The sequence below is a fragment of the Strix aluco genome, chromosome 3, assembly GCF_031877795.1.
Source record: "Strix aluco isolate bStrAlu1 chromosome 3, bStrAlu1.hap1, whole genome shotgun sequence".
Taxonomy (NCBI): domain Eukaryota; kingdom Metazoa; phylum Chordata; class Aves; order Strigiformes; family Strigidae; genus Strix; species Strix aluco.
This window is the reverse complement of record NC_133933.1, coordinates 5,640,599-5,663,933: the sequence shown is the minus strand read 5'-3', so window position 1 is coordinate 5,663,933 and position 23,335 is coordinate 5,640,599. Positions and strand designations below refer to the sequence as shown.

General features: G+C 41.4%; 1 protein-coding gene across 2 annotated transcripts; it reads right to left on the bottom strand.

Moving 5' to 3' along the window:
- Nucleotides 1-935: 935 nt before the first annotated feature.
- Nucleotides 936-22,945, bottom strand: BTBD3 (BTB domain containing 3). Of its 2 annotated transcripts, XM_074817232.1 has the most exons (5): nucleotides 22,887-22,945; nucleotides 10,710-10,974; nucleotides 10,029-10,119; nucleotides 9,405-9,523; nucleotides 936-5,328 (listed from the first exon to the last, which is right to left on the bottom strand). In XM_074817232.1, the coding sequence occupies exons 2-5, from the start codon at nucleotides 10,850-10,852 to the stop codon at nucleotides 4,296-4,298; spliced, it is 1,386 nt and encodes a 461-aa protein (XP_074673333.1). In that variant the 5' UTR covers nucleotides 10,853-10,974; nucleotides 22,887-22,945; the 3' UTR covers nucleotides 936-4,295. The 2 variants fall into 2 exon arrangements, with proteins under 2 accessions (XP_074673333.1, XP_074673332.1); XM_074817231.1 differs by lacking the exon at nucleotides 22,887-22,945 and having other exon boundaries at nucleotides 10,710-11,901.
- Nucleotides 22,946-23,335: the final 390 nt, after the last annotated feature.

The window sequence follows — 23,335 nt, the reverse complement described above, 5'->3', positions numbered from 1 at the left end:
TAGACTGTTGCTGCTGACATGCTCCTTCCTGCACCAAACCACACTGGTATCTACCACACATCTAAGAGCAGGAATCATTAGTATAGAACAAGGCATAAGACAGTTCCTGTTTGAAGCCAGTTCCAAACTCACGAGGAGCACTGGATACATAAGAGAATTTGGATCAAGAATGTGACAGCGTGGTACCAAGTACTGCAGTAAGAATTCTAGAAGAAGTGACAAGTTTGATGACTGAAAATGTGCTTTACTCAAATTCTGGATGGAGTCTGAAGGTACTGTTATTACTGAGAAAGACTTCCTCAATTAAATTTCCATCTCTCTATACGTATTCTTATCATTAACTAGTAATATCTGGAAGGTCTTGGAGATGGACATCATGAAGCGGGGCTTCAGCTTCACTGGCCATAGAAGTATTTAAAATGAAGTTTCAAATTTCCTGGAAGAAAATCGTTAAGAAAACAGTCAGAATTCTGAATTATATTACATAATTAACTTTTCAGCAGAGAACAGCCTCTTGGCACTAACCACGTCCTTTATTCTGATATATCAGAGTCTGAAAACCATGGCCTTTCCCATGCCAACTGTCTTTTAGAGTCAACACAAGACCCTCCCCCTTCATCTCCACATACTTAATAATATTAATAGAACATTAAAATATTAATGCTAGTAGACAAGGTCTTTCATAAAGCACATAAATTAATTCATTCACTCTAGCTCATTAGCTTAATCGTCAACCTTTTTACAATGTAGCTGATTAACATCTTCATTGTGCTTCCTTGTTTTTTCCTTAGACTTTTACTTCTTTGGGGATCAAAAGAATACATAAGCTCAACAAACATCTGTGCACAACTGTACGGCAATAGAAATCCCTAAAAGAGATAACCAAGTAAAGGCTTTCACAGCTCATGCCTCAAAGATACTGCAGGAAACAACCATTTAAGAACCATTTTTATTTGTATGTTTAACGCGATTATACACATTCATGAGTCCAACAAGATCTGCACTGTGACATTAAAGATACAGTACAATAACATTCAACATGAGGTACTTCATATTTATATATATCTGTTCTTTATAAATAATATTGTAAGCCTGCTAAGGTCAAACACTGCTCCAGCACAAATGGGTGCTGGGCCCTGAAGTTAGCCGAGTTTATCACAACAAATTAAAAAAAAAAAAAAAACCAACCCAAAACAGTTCAGTGCAATAAGTATGTAGAAATTAAAATGTTTACTTAAATACTATTTTAGATATGCAGAAAGTATATTACATTATACTCTCTTATCGCAGATTCCCCTCACCAGGAAAATCAAACATACAAGTAGCAAAGATAGCCAGGACCAGTTTAAGACAGAATCTATGAAAGGTTCTCTATCGACAGACGTTATGCTTATATTCCAGGCTGATATGGCTGATGCTTGCAAAATGTCAATGTATTCAAGCTTGGATGCTACTGCTAAACCAACCAAATCCACATTTAGACACCTACTGAAGTGCCCTGATGTCCTCAGGTGACTGGCACTAGTCACCTTCTCGCATACCAGTACTTGTCAGCATCAAGCAGTGCTCAGAATCAACTCACGCTCTAAGCACCAAAAGGTGTTTTTTGGGTGCTTAATTCATCCATACTGAAAAACTTTACATGCACCAGCTCCTAAAACCTGGAATGGACTCAGAGGAATTAAGCTAGGGGTTGCTTTCATCCTACTTCGTCAAAAAAATTTCATAAAAGTAACAAATAAAAATAACAGTTAAATAACAGCTCATTTTCTACATATTACAGCTACACAGTATTGTGATCTCCTAACTTCTGTTCCAGCCAGTGAATGTAGTGGATACCTCACCTTTATTTGCAGATAAGCAAAAACCCAAAAAGAAATTAGAAGTGAGAACCCAAGCCTAGTTATACAAGTGCAGTACTCTCTGATTTGTCCCACCAGCTGAAGCACCTGATTTTTTTCCAAACAACTCAGAATACAGCTTGCTATTGCAAGCAACTTGTCAATCTGATCATCACTCAGAGTAATTACATCTACATCAACCACTTGCTGTAAGAAAACTTAATCAGCTGATTAGTGTCTTTCTCTGCTTTCAAATGTATTTAAATAAATGGAACTGCTGCTCAGATGTTGTCTAAAAGTAGATGACCATTACCTCATCACAATCTCAAGAGTCATTTTTGCAGTCTTTCAGCAACTCTTCCTCCAGTCCATACAATTATACTCTTGTCTATTTTAGGCTGCAGATCTAAATATAATTAACTGGAGGGTTTTTTTAATCTCTCTCTGGGAGTTTTCCATGGAGCATTCTGTTTAGATTTCACTAACAGTCTGGATTATGTACATCTGTTACAAAAAACCAAAACATTTTTCTATATATTTTGAGGGTATTTACATTTCAGAAAGAACGCTGCTTACACACACACGTATGTATGTATGTATGTATGTATATAAAACATTAAACACTAAGATGGGTGAAAAGCATAGATCTTGCAGGGCAGTTTTTTACCTGGCTCTCCCTTTATTACCTAGAGAGAAGATCTGGGCTTTGGCCATAAAGTGTTTGATGTCTATGCTCCAGTTTTTCTTCAGATGGTATTCTGGACACTGCAAAGATGTATTGGCACTTTATGATGGCCAGGGGCCAGGATTCCAACCGTCAAGAAACACTCAGAGTAATAGTATTAAACTGGTAAGAAATCATATGAGAAAAACATTTTTATTACAAAACTGACAAGTGAATTTAGGGTTATGCTGCATTAATGTGTTGATATACTCTAACATTAATCTTCAGTCTGTCTAAAGAATCATTTGGTCCTCTCATGTTGTTAAAACATACACAACAAACAGAACCCACTTCAGAGATGAAATAAGAATGAGGTGCTTTATAATAGTGTCCCTCTGAGAAGCAACTGTCCCAGTGTAATGGTGAAGGATTTTCTCATGTTTAAATAGTACCTGTGTTTCTTATTTATACTGTTTTCCTTCCATGATAAAGGAGTCACGATCCCTAATACTTCTCCAAAAGCGATACAGACATATGACATGAAGTTTGAAGGAAAAAAAACAAACAAACAAACAGACAAGTTCTGCACCACATAATCCTTTGATTGATGTGTAACCATAAGCAGTTGCAAGAGATCCAACATTAAAACATTAGAGAAGACTTTTTCCTCCTCCTCACTGTTATCTGATGCTATACACTAAATGTAATATGACCACAGCTGGGAATCTTCTTGTCTTTGTCTAAATTTCCACTGGTAATGTATGGTAATAAAAAGAAGAAATCTTGTATTACAGAAAAAAGTCCAAGTCGGGATTGATACATTCTTTTGTTCCTCTATAATCTGCTTCTACCACGTTTAGGAAAAAGAAAAAAAAACCCACCCAAAACAAAGAAAAAAATTATCCTGCATCGGATGCTAGATATTAATTCCCATTTATTTAGCAAGGGTTCAAAGAAAAGCCATTTAAATAGCCAATCAACTTCAAGGTAGCAAAAACTGGGTCATGGGAGTAGAGTTTCATGAGCTGCATATAAAATTTCAACATGTGCAAGTACTTCCTTGCCTTCAAGGTGGGATTCCTAGAAAATGAACTCTGAGGGTCACTTGCCAAGCCCACATCCCCCCTTCACTGTAAACACATCCCAGCACTGTGGACACAGTCAGCACGCCGTGCGGCTTCCTGAAAGCTGCTTGCTTCTCTCCATCCTCCCCTGCAGCCATCCCCAACAGTTGGCTGCAGGAGAATCTCACAGGATGGAAGGTTTAAACCTATGTTTTTTCTGCTTACAACCGAAGCTCTTCTTTCAGCTCCCGTGATCAAAAGCAGCTCAGTTTATTGGAATCTCTTAAGTCTGAAGAGCAGACAGAAGAGAGAGCTATAATACAAGGCTCTTCATTTTCTAGCCCTGCCTCACCAAATAATTACAAGCAGAGAGCAGGAAACAGAGAAAGAGAAAATGGATCAGTGAAGACAGTGAGATACAAGAGAGGAACAGCCTCTTGTAATTCACGGGTGCATCAAAGAAAAGGTCAGCACCACCAGCAAACAGGCACCTCTCTCAGAAAGCCTTTAAAACTTGCTTGTTCCTAAGAGCTTCCAGTTTAATTATTACACTTAAACTTTATCACCAACAATGCTACAAGTATAGCAAGCCAGTAACTGGCCCACAGCATTTAGTTACACATTACCTGTACTGATCATATATCTGCAGATAAAAAGCTAAGCGTCAGTAGGCCTGAACCAGACAGGCTCTTCATAGCAAAACGCTTCGTCTCCACACACTTTCATTCAAGCATAAAATATGAGTTCGGGAATTTGCCCTCCCTGTACCCCAGTGCCATTTGTACTGTCCGAAGAGCACTGAAACTGAACAGTCACCTTCCCACACTGAACTTCTGTCATTCCTTCTTGTCCAAAATAGCTGAGTTCGTTACCATCCAGAATCACGCTAGCTGTGTAAAAGGTGTCAGGCTCAATCTGCACTGGATATTCAAACCACACGGGAAAAGTGTTACTAGAACCATCTGAGAAATATTTACTCAAGTTCTGGCCTAGGATAACTCCTTGTCGTTTGAGTTCAATCTTGGCACTGTACTCTGCCGATCCACAGCTGGAGCCGTACAGGCCAAAGCCAGCAATAAACACTCTCTTATCAACAGCAAACTGGATGCTGTCACAGCGGCCCCTGTAACGCCACTGGTTGCTGCGGTAAGCGCAGGACTGGAAACGGTGGCATCGCTGAGGGACGAGGCCTTTGCGGGGCTTGCTGACAAACTGCAGCTCTGGCTTTTTGGCAGCTGTGTACCAGAGGAAGATATCATTGGTTTCGTTGAGAGTCAGAATCCCAGACTGAGCGGCGCCGTTGGCGAAGTCGTCGAGCGCCATGGTAGGGATGCGTATCAAGTACAGAGCCTTGCCCAGGACTTTGCGCTTGTTCTCTATGGTAGCCGTGACCTCTTGCCGCTGACACTCCACTTCAGCCCAGTTCAGCGCCGCTTCGAAAACAACAATTTCTTTGGCGTTCAGAGTCTCCCTTCGGAGAATGCTTTCAAGTGTCTGAAAATCAATGTCACAGAACCCCTCAGACTTCAAAGCCAGCTCAGCCTGGGCATCAATCACTTCCCAACAGCGCTGGGTCAGGTCAGGTTCCTCGAATAAGCAGCTCTGGGAAAGCAGCACGCAGGCATTCTTTGCGCTTAGACTCGTTTCTAGAAAGTTGACGCAGGCGCGGGCGAGATGAGGGACGATATACTTCTTGGCAGCATAAAGAGTGGCCAGTACAGTATCTGCAGCCAAATCAATTTCATCGCAATATATGTATCTGAAATAAAACACACGCATGTGACACTGCCGCTTAATGCAAAAACATAATTTGTCAACAACATCTGAATATTATAAACAAGGAATATTTAAATGGCTCCACATTAAAACTAAGTGGTGCTTTTGGGGAACATTGATGAAATCCAGAAAGAAAGTACAAACTGAACTCATCACTCTTGTAAGACCATGGAAGAGAACAAGCTTAAATCTGAGGTGAATCAAACTTCGCATCTGGGGTACCTGCCGTGTAGACAATGGTTATGTTTACAAGCTTTGGCCCCTCCAGCTCTGCGCTCCTTCCACGCACGCTTTGGCTAACGTGAGGCTATCTGCCCCAGATGGTCGCTCCTCAAGGGCTACCTTACTTAGCTCACACAACACTCTGGAACACGTCTTACAAAGAGTACTCAGACTAGATGTCCCATGATGGTGAATGACGACTTACTGAGGTGTATAAATACTGGAATGAAAACGGTCAGTGTTAGGTTTATGGTTGAACTAGATGATCTTAAAGGTCTTTTCCAACCTAGATGATTCTGTGAAAACAAGTGCGTTAGGAATAACGAGGTATTCTAAGAGAAATGCTATCAAAGTTTATCAGGTGCTATCTGTTTTCATAACTACTGGGTTGGGCTTTTTTAGGGGGGGGGGGGGCTTTTTTGGTTTTTGTTTGGTTGGGTTTTGTTGTTGTTTTTTGGGTGTTTGTTTTAAACAGGGTGACGAAGCATGTAAGAAAAGGAAAATGCACAGAATTCTAATTTTCAGGTTTCTTAATGCTTACAACATCCTAGCTCCACTAGCACAGTGTTTTCTCCCAGTCTCATTGCATAAGGAGGAAAAAAGCTTTACTGCTACACTAGTGTGGTGGAAGAGATGAAGGTGAAATTCTATTTATGTGACTAAACTGCTGGGATTCATTGCTCAGAGAAATGAAGCATTGTACAGTTTGTTCTTTTTAATATATCATGCTTCAGGGCCCCATTTGCAGCTGGTGAATGCAATGTGCTAAAACCATGCCAAATGCAATTTTACTCTTCATAGGGATAAGCAAGTCTTGATGGTTATGGTTGATAGAAGCGTCTTCCTCCAGAAAAGCTGGAGTTGTATGCGACCCTGTACTAATTAAAATTTTCTACTTAGCAGGTTTCCCAACACAATGAATTTTTTGCAGAACAGATGTGCTTATAAAGTGGAATTAGTACCTATACTGATCTGATTATAGTTGTAAATATCTGTATTTTTGCAGGTGTAGGGTACTATTCTTCTAAGTGTGGCTTGAAAACATGCTCAGAGCAGACACTGCTCAACCAATATCATAAAATCTAAGAGGTTACAGAAAAAAAAAAAAAAAGAGTACTTCCACAGACCCAAACCTTTTTCTTTTTTTACCTGTATCACTTGGTTTCAGCTGGGCTATTTTTAACAACAAAGAGCACATCTATATATCGCTGGTTACAGGCTTAGTTCCTTTACTGTCCAAAAAATTTTCAATGTGTCAATTCATTCGTTTTTATGACTCTTCTCACTGCTCTCCAACTCTCTTCTCCCTTCCATTACTCTCTTTGCCTGCTAGCACAGCAGAGAACGACATCTGTTTTAAACTGAAATTGTACAAAAGTTGCTAGTTTAATATTCATGAAAGTGAAGAACTAGTATCTCTGATTTACAACAGACACAGCACAGATCAGCTGTTCAGCACTATTCTACACTTCTCACTCTGCCAGTTCACCTCAACTCTGGTCTGCAATTACTGATATTCCAGTTTCACCTTGTTCTCAAACAGATGATTCTGCTAGACCACAGGGTTTGATGGTTTAGTACCACATTCATCCTGGGATGAGACTGCGGTTCTAACTTGAACAGTCATGATTAAGAGAAGATATAATACGTTAAAGACACCAATTCAGTGTGTCAGCTGGAATATGAATTTAACCCTATTTTTAAAACTGTAGAGAACAGCCAAAGCAATTTTACTGGAAGAGTAATTAGTATCTACCAGTTGAGGTATTATTTCCTATGTTACATCTGGCAATACCTTGTCTGATGTTTGATGTCAGAATGCTCACTATATAGTAAAACACAAAAAATATTTATGCTGTAAGAATGCACTGTCCAAGGGAAAACAAACCCCACAAACAACAAAACGCCGCAAACATAAAACCAAACTCAATGTATTTTCTGACAAAGATTATGACGCATCCCTCCTGACTGCAGAAAGGATAGGTAAAAAGTCTTTTCCTTCTGTAGCAACGGTATCGTGAGCCTTCTGCTCAGAGCAGTTCTAAGCAACACTCATGGGGATGACTTCCCAGGGGGAGAGGAGCGAAGGGGACCACGGCTCCCCCCGAGCTCCACCCAGTGCAGCACATGCACTGGATCCTGCGATGAGGGGAATGCTGCACTGCTGAGCAACATCTCTTTCCCTTCCCTGCACCGTCACGGCTGCAGAGAGCCCTGGCGTTTGCAGACACAGGAGCACTCTGCAGGTTCAGGCACACTGCATCAGCAGAAGTTAGCACTGGCAAGGTTAGCTCAACGTCCACACAGAACACAAACTTTTTGTGGGCTTTTGGTTTTTTAAATAAAAGCTGAGAAAGTGAAGAATTCCATGGTTCTGGCCATGCACTCAAAGATAGTTCCCAAAATTTCCACGGGCTACATAATATGCCAAGACCCAGATGTCAGCATTGATACTCTTGTTTCTAGGTTTGCTCTCTGAACACATTTCTTAATGATAAATTCAGAAAGCATTCAGTTTTCATATGGCAAATCATGTTTAGCCACAGTGAAATAGATTTGTTGTTCAAAAAGGAAGGGGGCCCTGGGGAATCTGAGTATCTTGCATTTTGTGCCTTATAAAATTCTGCATGAAAGTAAAGCACAAGTCTGAGCTCCACAGAAAACACCCGCAAAACCTGAAAGGCCCAAAGCAGGGATCCATAACGCACCTAGTTACATAATGTCATATCTTAACTTTATATTCCAGGTCTATAGAACATCTGTGTGACTTCAGCTTTTCCTGGCAGTTACTGATATTTGCACAGAACATTTCTGATGTTCATGATAACCTATAAAACCTCTATGCAACGAACTCTACATGCAACTTTGTTCATCTACAGTGCCACTGAAATGTAAAAGAAAAAACAGAAACCATCCTGTCATCACAAGCTAGTCAAAACAATCTATGAAACACAATAAAATGTTAGCTAGTGATTACAACCATTACATGCAAGAAAATCTGCAGCATATTAAAAGGATCACTATCAGATATTAATGTATATTCTTTATCAGAAAGCAATGGCAGTTGCTAAAGCTGAAGGGAAAAAACCCTCAAAGCAGTAGCATTTCTGTGATAGGGCATTTCTCTTAAATAATCAGAGTTTATAGATACGTTCATTATGCTCTTTTTGGAAAAGACAGCACTTCTTATGCAGTTTGCAAGAAGAAAAATAACGCTCATGTAAACTGACTGTTTCCCCCCATTAGAATAAAAACCCTATTCATGTTAACAGCCTTTTTATCACTTTTCAAATGCATCAGTATGGTATTATTTAATTTTCAGAGGCTATATTCAATAACTTAGGGTCATTTTCCTAAGACAAGACCTGCATACAGCAAGTTTATAAAAGAGCTGGAATGATGTCAATATACAAACCCAGCAATTCTGGGGCTTGGAGGGGCGTGGGGTGGGTTTTTAACTTTTCACTGTGCTTGCAAAGTAGAACAGGTTTTTTTTTGTTACAGCTGACAATTCTTTTTAGTCACTCCATTCCTTTGTGTAACATGTGTAGTGACAAAACAGATCAATAGGCATTACAGTGTACAATGTGCCCAAAGATCCCCTGTCAAAATCGCTATTTATAACTGCCTACATTAGTCTAATATATGCGTGCCTGGAAGTGGAGGGGAAGAGCAAAACGAGGTAAAAGTTTAAAATACTTGAAATACAAGAAGAGAAATATTTTAAGCAACTGCTTTCTTTCTGTTTATATGCAAGTCTAATACTTTAACTATGACATTACAAGTGTATGTATCTATCATAAAGGAAAACATATCCAGCAGATGAATGGTGCTTACTTCAGCATTGCGAGAAAAGCAGCAGGCTCAACATCTGGTATACGGATTTCATCTTTGTCCTCAGCAAGCTCTCCGTAAAACATCGCATGGAATACAGAGCTCCCAACAGCCAGGACATACTGTTGAGAAAGGGAAATCTTATTTCATGCTTTAAACTGAAAGCACTGCCAACAAAAACAATGTGGGAGAGCCACTCCGAGCATACTGGGCTTCACTGACAGACTACAGACACACTTCAGTAAGAAATGAAGTCAAAGCTAAGAACAGAATTACACATTTTTCCCTGCATTTTACTCTCCTGGGCATATATGCATTAGCTACTGGAAAATGCTCACATCCACCACAGAAGTTAACTATTTCTAGAGAATCTCAAGAGTAATATTAATCAGCAGCACAAAGCAGTATTCCTAACTTTACAATGACTGCCTTAGCACAACAAGTGTACTGTTAAACCAAAAACACAAAGGAAAGCAAGGGACACACCATTCCACTGCATGGAGCCTTTTAAAATCCAGAACTATGCCTGTCCCAGAAGCTCTGAGTCTCCCACACTATGCCCCAGCGTAACCGTGGGAGCTCTCTCTGGCTATCCCCGCCCGAGCTGATAATGCAGCTGTTGCTTACTTTGTGTCCTGGCAGCCGCTGGGTCCCACCTGGTGGCCCGACCACAAAATGAACATCTGCCATCAAGTCATTGTTGAACATCACTGCATTTCTACAAACAGAGGCAGCGTGTTAATTTATGGTGCCCGGTCATTCTGTGCTTGCCCCAGACCCAAGAAATTAAATTTCTTAACAACTTAAAAGTTGCATGTTAGTAAAGAGAAGCAGGTCACACTTTGTTTTAAGCTGCTTTACACATCATCACAGAAATATACCACAGAAAGAAGTAAGCAGAGATGTGGGTGCGGGGAGGGTGGGGGGGGTGTGTGTGCAATAAAAAAAAAAAAAACCAAATCCAAACTTTTCAGAACTTTTCGAAAAGTGGAAATCAAAACCAAAAGCATGTATCACTGAAAATCCCCACTAAGGTCTGAAAACAAATCTTTACAGGTATGCTGCAGCTTCCAGCAACATTTTTATTTACTCAAGACAAACAGCTGCACTGCCTGGAAAAGAGATATTAAAATATTTTCCATTACCAAAATACTTGTTTCACACACACACAGAGGAAAAAAAAAAAAAAAAAAAGAAAGAACTGTGTTTTCTTCAGCAAACAAATGAATAACTAAACATGCATTACAAACATTTTGCTACTTTTCACCACTCCATTCAAACAGCAAAAATAAACTGCCCTGAACTTACCTCTCTCTGATGGTTGGATAAAGTCCTTGCCAATTAGGTGCTGGAATAGTGTTGTTGTTATTGAGATTTTGCTGGTGGTATTGCTGGACAGCAGTTGTATTAGTGTTGGCTGGTTTCTTTCGGGGAAAAATATCAGCAGCCATCTTCTTCTTCTTTTTGGTCTTCAAGGTAATGATTTCATAGCAAACTGGAGGCAATTTGCTGCTGCTGCTGCTGCTGCTATTTCCCTTCTTAGAGCTCTTCTTGGACCTGTTCTTGACCGTCTCTGGAAGCATCAAGAAGAAGGTGAGACATTTCATGTTCTTTCCTTTCTCATCTACCATGAGTATACTTGTCTGTAAAGCTAGAGAGCCTAACTAGCCAGGAACATTAAGAAATGCACGTGGAAGCTGTTAAACAGAAAGCAGCAGAGCTGAGAGTTTGCTTCTTTTCCAGCAGGACAAGGTGACCTTTCCGGTGCACCGAGTGAGAAACTGGCTTTAAGTTTGATCCAGTACTTGAATCGTTAAATACACCCCCATCATTCCTGCCAGCTTTATTTCTTTCCAGCTCTCTTGATCAGGAATCGCCTGAGAGCGCCGACACCCTGCGAGGAGGGGACGCGCGTGGCCGTAGCACCGGCTTTCGGAGGGGGGGATAGGAAGACACGCAGGGTAGCGCTGCTAGTCAGCTCGGCGAGCTCAACTTGTGCGTTGAAGGGATGGGAACAGAGTAGGTATTGCAGCCCTGCAGATGGAGTCAGCCAGCGTTCGGAGCCAATAGCTGAAGTCACCGATAACGATTGGACCCAGCCGCACAGTGACACCTATTGTAACGTACGCCGCTCTGACATTAAAGCGACAGCAGTTGCACTCCTCGCTTCATACGTAGCACAAAGTAATAAAAGTAGTAAATGGCACGCACCGTTGCGTAAGCGCATGGCGGGCCAGAAGCATGTGTGGTTTAGCTTTCTTTGACGCTGCTTGAATTTTCACCGCGGAAGCAATAAAAAGTTGAAATGGGGTAGAAGAATGTATTTGAGTCTAAATATTTCCGTGGGAGCTATTTCCACAGGCAGTCAGGATTAGCATGACTTCATTTGTCTCTAGTATTCCCACAAATCCCTACTGTAACAGTTGTTCAGCAAAAGCACGCTACAGATATCAGAACCAAATTAAAGCAATCGACTAACAGCAGCAAAGACAGCCATGCAGTTAAACAATCCCTTTCAGCGCAGCTTCTACTCCAGTGTAACATGAATAGAGATGAGGTCACAGCTTTAGCTTTAACTCCTTCTGTTTCTAGATAACGTAATAGCCTTTGACAGGGGTCCCAAATCACTAAGCAGTGCTAATTAAACCAGCTTACATCAGACATGGCTGCACCACATCAGAAGAAAACTTCTAGATGTGCAATCAGATTAAAGCAAACCAGAGTGAATATATTTAATCAATATTTCAAAGCATTAAATGAAAAAGTCTGAATGATTTAGAGTCTCAGGCAGAAATCACTCCTCGAGATGCAAACACACTCCGATTTTACTCACAAATACTTTCTGAGATAAACAGGATACAAGCTATGCCAACCAAGCCATTTAAATAGGAAAGAAGACTAATTTTCAGTCATTAGTTTACTTAGAACTTCAATTTAGATCAGACTTCCTTAACAGTAGATCAAGTATATTAAAAAAACCAAGCAAGCACAGACACTTAAAAACAAAAGCAGGGAAATAAAAAATATCAGGTATTAAGTGTCAACATTTCACAGGCTAAAATATGGGGGGGAGGATACGATTTTATAATTATTTTCAAGTTTTAAACAAAAAAATTCTCTGCTTTCAAAGCAAATTTAGCCACTTTTAGCCTTTGTTAGTTTTGCTGGACAAGAGTACCACAGTGAAATTAAAGTGATCAGAGGCTGGTGGAGAAATGGCTGACCTTGCTGAAATCCCTGACAGAAATCTGCCACTGACCTACACAGAAGCACAGAAATGTTACTCAGGCTATTTACTGAAACACCATCACAACTGCTTGAATCACAGCTATGGCTCTGGATCGCCATCTCAGAACATCTTTAAACCTGAAACTGTGCAGGTATTTCAAAAGATTATCAGGTCTCCTTGGGAGACATTCCTATTAAGCACTAACTACCCTGGCAATTGGCCATCTAGAGACTTCACTGCAGTGGTTTGTGATGATACCATTTCCAGACACACAGATCTGTCCTCTCTGTCTGAAGTCACTCTCACGGAAGGGGGAAACAGAAGGATATGTGTCCATGCCTCAGCTGCTACATTTCACGACCCAATGTCTTAATGCAAAATCTCCTTCAGTGGGAATTTAAAAGGAGATGGTGGGTTATGCCTGGTATGGCTGAAAGGCAGAGATACATTCCTAAATAGAGAAGCAGGTTATGTAATTTCCAAACAAATGATTTCTAGCAAGCTTTTGCTTCTCTCCTTCCCCCCTCCACCTTTTTTTTTTTTTTTTATTTTAATCTGCAACAGATTGATATGGATAGGAAACTAACAACCTAAGCCATATTGAACTGCAGAGAGGTAAAAGGAGGGATAGCGGAGAAGAAACTCATCCCACAGATTGGATGTTTAGAACTCCTCACAGCTGAGAGTTTATAATGGGGACACAGCAGGTATTCTCAGCACAAAATTTGAGTTTGTTCAGTTTGCATAAGCTTTTTTCCTCTCCTTATGAAAATTTCCAGCCCTTCTAGTTACAAAAATAACTGTTTTGCCATTGCACAGGACAGACATTTCAAAAGGGAGAAGTTTTTTGGTAAAACCCTTAAAGGTACAGAAAAACCAAGCACTCTTCAGAAAATCTGGTTCTCTGCACTGCAGTCAGCAAAAGATAGCAGGGGTTAGGAGACTCGTATGAGAGATTTGATTTTCATTCCATAAATCCATTTTCTAGACTACCAAAGTATATAAAAATCAAGGTCCTCGCACATTTTTTCAAACCATTTGACCAGTACAAACCCAAAGATTATACACACACCAGACACATTGGGATTATACACACAGCCTCCGCATTGGGAGGCTACAGAAGAGAATGACAGACTGATCCATAAACTCAGTCTGGGAAAGACAGATCATAAATGTGAACCTGTAAGAGCCCACCACACCTTTGACTTCTGTAAAACATAACGCATGTACAGCAGATTGTGCTTTCTTGGGAAAGGGAGGGAGGGAAAAGCTGCAGCTGAAGCATGTTCTGCCTGAAGCCAGAAGTCAGACAGACCCCCAGTACACAAGAAGTATCAGCATGACAGGATAAAAATCCACCCCAGTGAATAAAAAGCCTAACTGCCATCTTTGCCTGTTCTTAAGCCACCCACCAAAATCTGGTCTGCTGTAACTGGAAAATACTGCTGATTCCACAGCAGACTCCAAAAGTTCTTATGAAAACCTACAAACCCACTGCAGGCTTTTTACCACCTTCCACTGCACTTCTTCAGCTGAGAAACTTAAGTCTCCTAAACCAATCAGAGATGCATATGAAATAGGAAAAAAACCCCAAAGAAACAGCATTAGTCACATTCGCTATTCTTTCCATTTTGGCAGCAATTTCCATTTATTTTCCTACAACACAGTCTTCTTCTTTTCCTATATACATACTGTTAATGAATTTACGAATCAATACGTTAGCAGTCAGTAAAAGTAGCCTATAAACTACTCCCTGTTGAAAGACTAGTCAAAATCCCAAGTTCCAATCAGTCTGTCTCTGGCAAGAGGATCAAGGAAATTGACCTTCTCTCACCCAAAGATCCATCCATTTCTGGAAGCTTATTACAATGTGTTCCTTATCTTCTTCAGCCATTCTCATTTTTCTTCAGTCATGATATATTAACAAAACCAAACTTGATATATACAACTTAGAAAAAGGGAAATACAGTTTCTTCAAAGGCACATTAATCTTTATTTTATAAGCAAAGTAGTCAAACCAGAAATATTTTAATTTAAAAGATGTTGGAAATTCCACACTTAAATCTTAACACTGGCCTAATGAAAATCCAAGATGCCAGAGGTGAAGAATTAAGCAAAAGACCATATTCCGAGGCTGAGATACTATGCATCAAGTTACATGCCCCTTTCAAATTATTAGGAACAAGTTACAAGCCCTCGGAAATCATCTCCTGACTAAATACTGTGAACTGAAGCATCAATTCTGCTGTTCAAATCCAAATGTGTGCAGTATACCTGTGATCCCAGTTTTATCTGTCCCTTAAGACCATAATATACCTTGACACCATTGTGAGGGTTGGCACAGGAGTCATGTCATAGCCCAACTCTTGGTGCAACTTTTAATAGTATGGTACTACTATAATTATGCCTTTCTAAAGGTAACTTGCAATTGAGAAGTCATTTAATTTCCAGGGTCGATGGGAGTACTCTTCCTCATATTACATCAGCCTCTCCTGCTGCAATAGCAAGTATACCCAAGTTTTTCTATTTTTTTTTTTTTTATTTCTTCTAATAAGTTGTGTTTTTCTGTATCTCTCATTTACAGGTCCATTCTTCATGCAGCAATGTGAACTGGACAATTCTACAAAAAACAAGCTTTCATCAAAATTCTCAATTGTCTGTTACAACCAGATCATGCATAAAGGAATGAATTCCAAATAGGCAATGAGAAAATGCATATATTTCTTTTTTGTAAAGTTGCCAAGTCTCTCCCTTGGCAGTTATTATGCCTATGCATTATTAACATTCTTTGTTTAAATTCGGGATTTCCTCTTACAAGGAAACAAATTTGAGGCGATACATCTTGATTAACCAAAGTACACACCATGTTGCTGTTTAACAAATCTACCTGTCCACTGCTAATTTTCATTGAAGTTGACTTTAAGAACTCATTTTAAATTGAATGTACAAGTTCAAAAAACAAATAAACAAAAACCTCAACAAACCCAACTCACACAGCTGAAAAGCCTAGTTCTGTTTACCTATCTATGAATTATTTAGTCACTTGGAAGAATCCTTCCTGATCACTATTCCAACCCTTCTGTTTGTAAAAATGCTCATTTGGAAAGGGGACTGATAGTTCTACTCTTGATTTCCTCAAGTAAAAAATGCATTTCAGTTGACAAAGATCTTCCAACTTCCTCTCTCGTAAGTTCCTGATTAGCAGCACTGAAAGTAACCAAGATCTCATCTACTTCTGTCTGTTGCATGGAAAAGCTGACCCTAAAGTCTAACTCAGGTCTTCTACAGAAAAAAAGACAAATAAAAGCTGGGACAAAGATGGGCAAAACTGTAAAGACTCCCAGAGAAGCCAGAATATAGGGTAAAAGAAAAGAGCATTTCTTTCCCAGAATAGTCAAGAGCTGGGAAAGAGTTGAATAGTATCAGAGTAGAATTGCATCTTGAACCAACACTAGAAGCTTTAAACCAAAGTCCAAAATAGCTAAGTGGTGTTTTGCAATAGGCCTTATGCTACACTAGCAACACACTTGTTGGCAAATATTCTTCTTAACTGCTTAGTGTTTGAAGTATGATGATTTAAACACTTTGCATAATATTATCCCCCAAGATAGTTTTACATTTTTTTCCTAAATGCTCTTAATGCTTTAAACAAATGCAGAAAGCCCTGAGCAGCCCAATCAACAGGTAAACACGAACTTACATAAAATGGAAGCGTAAAGAATGAGCATTCAGATGTCTTTTACTCTTTCATTCTTGTATTATTTGCTTGTATCTGCATGGCACTTCTTTTTGGTCTCCCTACCAAAGCAGCCTTATTTAACACGTCCTTTTTGTATCTGCAATCATTTTCATTTTTTCACAGCAATATTTTTGAGATGAAGCAATGAAAACAAAACATTGTATTTAAGAATAACATTCAGCCCTATGTTTACTTGCAAGTAAACATCCACTTTCCTTCTGTGTGGATTTCAATTGGCTCTCCACAAACCTGTTCCTACACCAAGCGCAACATCTCCTGTTACTTTCTTGCTTTGCTGCTTAAAGTCTGCAATTTAACCCCAGTCAGAAGTTCAATAACTTTATATTTACACCCCAAACACAAAGTAACACAAAAGACTTCTCTACACTGTTGAGTTTTGCTTTTAAGGTTAAAGGTTTTGTTCCCAGCTGCGTCAAAATAAATATAGCTAGTATATTAAAGCAAGAAAGAAAAAAAAGTTTAAAATTCTCTTGTATTTTCATTATGATTTCAATACCATGCTTGCTGCACGAATGACAGTCCATATAAACCACAACCGTATAAAGGCAGGCTTATGTTTAAACAACCTACAGTGAACAACATATTTGATCCCATTACAGTGAATTATCACACAAACATTCTCTTCTGTGAATATGGAAAGAAATAATGTGAAATGCTTCATTACAATATGAAATATATGATCTTACCAGCCTGCTGAGACATATTCCCCGATGTCATAGTTTGGGAACTGCAGGTAAAAAATATCCCAGAGCAGAATTTGCAATTTTTTTTATAAACATTAATTTACCTCTTGATAGTTCAAAGTAAAAACAAGAATTATAAATTAACTCTGAGATGAGAAAACCCACAACTACAAAACAAGAATTCAAGGTTGCAGGAGATAAAACTGTTTTTCTCCTAATTTAAAAGTGGCAAATTATGCATTTCTTCCCCATCACTACTACTCTAGCTTGTCCATTTCATTTCATGTTGAGTTTTGCTCTTGATGATCTCTGGGGTCAAAATGTAAGTTCTTCCTTAGTGGCTGCCATTTTTTTTTATTTATTTCTAAACATGATATTGCAAACCTGAAAGCATTCAACCCTTTTTCTAAGACAGAGGTCAACTTTAATTCTACTCTGTCTCTTTCCAAAACTGACTTACAAAGGAAAGATCAGATCGCTCAGGAAATTGGTAATGAGATACAGTGGTTTTCATCTCTAGGTCACTAATTCTAAATTGACCGAGGTCAACAGTAATCAAAAGTCATTAGCATTTAATGATCGTTCAGTGCCCTGTGAGAAAGAAGCTAGTGATCTTTGTGCACTTCAGAAAAACCACCACTACAATTAGTACTCACATGCTGCCTATTTCAAGGGAGAGATTGGGATCGGGTGACTAGAGACAGAACTTCCTATCTTACAGACAGACCTTTCCTATGTAGACAAACTTTTATACTAATTTTAACTTGGCTCAGAAACTATTCTTTTTAAACAGAATAGTTAAATTAATGTAAGCTCTATAAAGGGCAGGTTGTAACCACATCAGTGGTTCCCAAATGTCTTTGTCCCACTACACACAGTACGTCTGCAAAACGCAAATGCTAATACAGATAAAGAGAAGAGACTTTCTCAGTGGGTCCTCGCTGAGGACCGATGGCACTAGAAGAGTAACTACCCCATGAGTATCCACAGGGGGACTGCATTACAGCTGATTACGTTGGCATGTAACTCAAGGACTACATTTTTCACGTGCGGATAACCTACATTCACCACATCAAACCATAGCATCTGAAGTACCCGGTGGGACAAAAAAGGGGGAGAGGATATTTCTATGACCCATACCACAGTTGTTCTGTGGCCTGCAAACTTCAGTCTCTTGGGACTGCCGTGCTACCAGCGCCTTCCAACAAGGTCAAAAAAACAGAGGGGACTTTTGGAAAGCCTGGTTAGGTGTTGTAAAGGTCATTAGGGTCTGTCATGGGAAAACTACATTCTAATCCATAGTTTTACATCTAATGAAGTTTAGGGAACATGTGGCTTAAAATCCCAGAGCGGATCAGCAACTCAGCACGCTTGTGTTTACAGCAGAACAACGTACCTGGAACCATTCCGTATTTTAGATGGGGGAAGACTGGTACAGCTTCTTGTTCTCACTTCATTTTAGATGATAAGAGAGGAGGACTGCCCCAGTTAAAGAGGAACAGATCAGTTCACTGGCAAACCAAGCATTCGATAAGAAATGCATTCTCAAAACACCGTGGCTCTCACTTCTCAAAAGTGAGAACCAAAACCCATGAGTAACAACGCTTGAACATTTTTACAATTGTTTAATAACTCTGATTTTTACATATGAGAGACTGATTGCTGCTAACCTGAGCTGCATCCAAATAGTTCAAGGACTGGAACCAAACATTACATCCATTAAACTCCACTGTACTGAATCAAACTTCCTTTGCCACACGTTAGAATCTGTGGATCTCGTTACTTGCCCTTAACTTTGTTTCCAGACTCTCGCAGCACACCCAGCCTCTGTTTGAATGGCTGTTGCACAGGGGGATAAAGATGTTGCCAAATTCTTATCTTATCAACTGCTTTAGAAAATCAGATTTACTTTCCTTTGCTGCAAATATTTCAGTCACACTTGTCTATTAGATCAGTTATGCTTTAGTGTTTCGATCGGTTTCTCCTCCTCTTTACAAGTGAGTGACAGCTACTATGCAGTAATGAATTTTCAAGACAAACATACACATACCCCTCAAATTTGGCTTCAGAATATATTTTTAAGCATTAAGACATGTCAGAACTTTAGTAGAGAAAAAGAAAAAAATTAAGGAGCAAGTAATCAAACATAAGAGCATAATTAAGGGACTGTATAAGGTAAACATACATAACACACTAGTTTTATGTATTATAAAGTTTCATATAGTATGAACACTTTTTTCTTGGTATACATGGAGTAGTATCACCTTGGTCTGACAGGAGAGTGTTACTGAAGACAAAAATCAAATAGCACTAAGAAACTGAATGCACCTAGGTGCACTTTGTACATGTTTAAGTGCATTATATTACCCTAACATTACAGGGTATTCCTTTGAACTACATTCCTCGACAGAAACTGAGCAAGCTGTCTAATACGGCAGACATTTCTCTCCGGGTTGAACTGTATGCTGACTCCAGAGGAAGGCAAAATACTGCAACAAAGGGACAGTGTAAGCCACTGCATACATTTCTGTTGTAAATAATACACAGCTAGCTTCAGTTCCTCCCCAGTGTTAGAGTATGGCTGCACTTTCCTCCCCCGTTAAGAGGGCAAGGTGACACGCCACTAAGTAGCACGTGGCGTATTGTGGATTAGATTTTTAAAGGGATTTTGTTCCACCAACTATTGCAAACCTATATATAAATTCTTACACCTATCAGGCACAAGCAAACAAGCTACCTGACTGAAGAGTTGCTTTCTTTTCACACTCTCAGAAAACCTTTGCAACCAAGCACGCTTTGAACAAACAGGGAGGCAGCAAAGCTGTAATTCCAGAAAATGTACTTTTTTGAAGACGATGACTCCTTTAAATTGCTTTGGATGTGAAGAGGAGAAACTGCAGCTAGGGTGGATACAGAGTGTAACCTGGCACATAAATATCCTGGTCACAGGAGGATCAACAAGTCATTCAGCCCTCTACTGAAGTGGTACATGACTCTCTGGTGAAGTATTTATTCAGGATATCAGGTAATCTCAGGAAACAGGTAACAGGGCTGGACAAGGTGATGTCTCAAGATGCCTTCCAAATCTGTTTTCTGTGACTCTATGCCCTACATACCCAGGACAGCCAGCAGACATTCACAGATCACCAACCAGTTCACCGGTGTTTTAAAATGCAAACGCTTTCCAGACGTTGGACTCGCTTGGTTTTCTTTTACTCTAGCTTCCCGAGTTATCAAACTGAGACAGGGCAGCAGGATCAGAAAACAGACAAGTCAGGCCCAGAAAACGGGAAGTTTGCAAATTCGAATGAAGTGACCTTTTACTTAAGCTTCCCCCCTACTCAGTTTTCTGACATGCATACTTATACTGTGCTTTTGTAATTAAGGCACAGGACTGGAATTCAATTTTATGGCAGAAAACAGAACTGAAGACAACTTCCACCACAGAAAGCTTTTAATCTTTTCCTTCCAAGATTCTCATCTCCTATTTCCTTCTTTTGCCTTATCTATCAGCAATTTGAGATAGAAACTGTTGCTTGTCACATATATAGTGACTCACAAAATAGGGCTTCCATGCCTTCTCAGGTATGCCGGCAAGGTTTGAGGAGTCAGTGGAGAAAGTATGACAGGAGAACTATCTTGAATTATCAGAGAAAGCTAATGCTTGGCATGAACTTCATTCTGCTGCAAAACGTGCCACTTGCACAAGTTCACACAACAGGTGAAGACCTAAATTACTTCTGACAACATAACGCACAGTCTATCATCATCAGGCCTCCATTTTAATTGAGCCTGCTCAAGCACTGATGCTTTCATCATAAGCGTAACAATTGTTTGGTAACTTTAGAAAAAAATATCTGCTCACAAGCTCTAACAACAAGTGTCCACATAACAAAAATCACTGTTGCAACTTGCATCTTTTTCCTCAGCCTTAAAAGGCAAGCTGAAGGAATTCCATAGTGCTTCTGAAAGGTGTTTCCTCCAGGGCAGAGCTGAGGATCACTGGACGGGAAACACAAGGAAAGTTATTGTGCAGTTAGCTGCAGTGTACTTGCTACGGGGGAATTAAAAAAAAAAAAACCACCAAAGACAAGAGTACTGCACTCTACATTCACATTTGGCAATCCTGAAGAACTTACTTCAAATGAGTAAGGCCCTAAGAGATTTGATTTGCAAAGTTAAATTACCCAGTAAACCCAAGATACTATGCACTGTGACATACTGCACATCCTTTCTGTAAGAAATGGTGAGACCAGTTCCTTCCCACCAAAATAAGCATTATTTTGAGCCTGACTCTAGCCTGAAACTTAAAGTAACATCAAATATCATATTGTATACCGATAATCCAACATCACCCCTTCCTACAGAAAACAATCAAAAAGTCCAGGACAGGGATTAAAGTTTGTTTTCAGCATGTATGTCAAAGTATGGTGAAGACTAACAACAACACAGAAAACCTGTGCCAGCACTCTTCACATGAGACACAGTCAGTCTGTCGTTTTAATCAGTCATGTTAGTAATCATCATTTTAGGAACACTAAAATATCGTAACTTCAGTTCAAACTTTTTCTCACTTCAAGTGAGAACAACCCACTACTCTCCCCTGGTTTTAAATGCATCACCATTCAGGAATCTACAGGCAAATCAATTTATAACCTGAAGGCTGACACAGGTGGACTTTCTCAAAACAAACAGGAAAATAGTAAATTGTAAAGATGCAGGCCCTTAACTGAAACTATCCAGTCTTCAGACTGTACGTAAGTCTGTAAGACTGTACGTAAGGAAGTTTGGCCAACAGCATGGGGAAGAGGAGGTGGTATTTATGTCAAACCGGGTGCCATTATTATTTGTTCCTCTAGGAAGTTTACTGAATCGATACTTAAAATACTACTACTTTAAAAGCAGCATTACTTTAGGCAGAGAAAAAACGCCAAGTTTGAGGTTGACGTAACTCTGGATTTTTCCAGGGGGAAGCACGCCGTGGAGGATCCCCTGCCCAGGCGCTTTGGCACTACCAGCTCCCGAGTCCGGTGCCCCTCGCACTTCACGTTTGACCCCAAAAACACGCGCCCGTTAGAGCGGTTTATCACCGCCGCTTCGCTCCCAGTACCGCCACGAAGCCAACCAGCTTCTGCACAAAAGGCAGCTGCATACGCTCAGGATAAAAAAAAAAAAAAAAAAAGAAAAAAGAAAAAACAAATAAAGAATGAAACCTCTCGAAAAGGCTGCGGACACCCACAGTGACTTTGATGGGGAAAAGACCCTTTTCCAAGGGGTTCTTTGTGCCGGGTGAGCCGACCGCTTCAGCGCCGACCGGGCGGCGCGGGGCCGGGCGCTCGGGGAGCCGCTCCCCACCCCAACTCCCCCGGTTCTCTCTTCCTAAGTTTGGCGGCGGGCGCGGGCAGCGCCCGGCGCTCAGGTGCGGCCGCTCCGCCCCGTCCCTCACGGAGACGTCCCTGCAGGGCGGCCGCGGACCATCGGCCGCCTGCCCGCCTCGGCCCCGGCTTCCCCGCCGCCGCCACCACCCCCACAGCCCGGCCCGCCGCCGGGAACGGGCGGCGCCACCGCCTCAACGCGCCCCTTCACCCGCCGCGGCGGCGGGCGGCAGCTCCCTCACCCACCGCAGGACGCCCCCGGCCCCGCGACGCCCCGGGGCCCAGCGGGGCCGCCCCGGCCCCCTCCCCGCTCCCGGCGCCGCCATCCCCCTCCCTCCCTCCCTCCCCGCCACCACCACCATCACCCCCCACCGAGAGCGCGAGCGCCCGGTAACGGCCGCCTCCCGCAGCCCCCCCCCCCCCCCCGCCTTCACCGACCTGAGGGCGCTCCCGGGGCGGCGCGGCCCCTCGCAGCGGCACGCGCGGCCCCGCCTCGAGGACGCGCCCGCTCGCGCCGCGCGCACGCGCACGGCGCCACCGCCCCCCGCGGGCGGGAGGGGCGGGGCGGTGGGGACGCGCGTGGGCGCAGCCCATAGGCCCTGCGGCCTCGGCCGGGTCAGGTCGGGACCCTGCGGTGAGGCCGCGCCCGGGGCTACCCCCCCCCCCCCCACTCCCTCCGTGCTGAGTTCGCGCCTGCTGTGGGGCCGTCGTGCGTGGGCAGTGGGCCCCGGCAGCCGCGTTTCCTCCAGTTTGCCGGGGTTTTTTTTGTTTTTTCCCTCAAAAATAAGGCCCCGCCGTACGAAAGGGCACCGCCAGTTCTCCCCCCACAAGAGGCCAGTCAGGGCCTGGCCCCACAGCCCACCGAGGTGCTGTGCACCCAAGGCCCA

Excerpts from the sequence above, each read along its gene's own strand:
- BTBD3 (XM_074817231.1), bottom strand. The coding sequence starts at position 11,032 with ATGGTAGATGAGAAAGGAAAGAACATGAAATGTCTCACCTTCTTCTTG. Across the intron at positions 9,524-10,028 it reads AGCGGCTGCCAGGACACAAA|TATGTCCTGGCTGTTGGGAG; the intron begins GTAAGCAACAGC and ends CTTTCTCAACAG. Across the intron at positions 5,329-9,404 it reads GCTTTTCTCGCAATGCTGAA|ATACATATATTGCGATGAAA; the intron begins GTAAGCACCATT and ends GTTTTATTTCAG.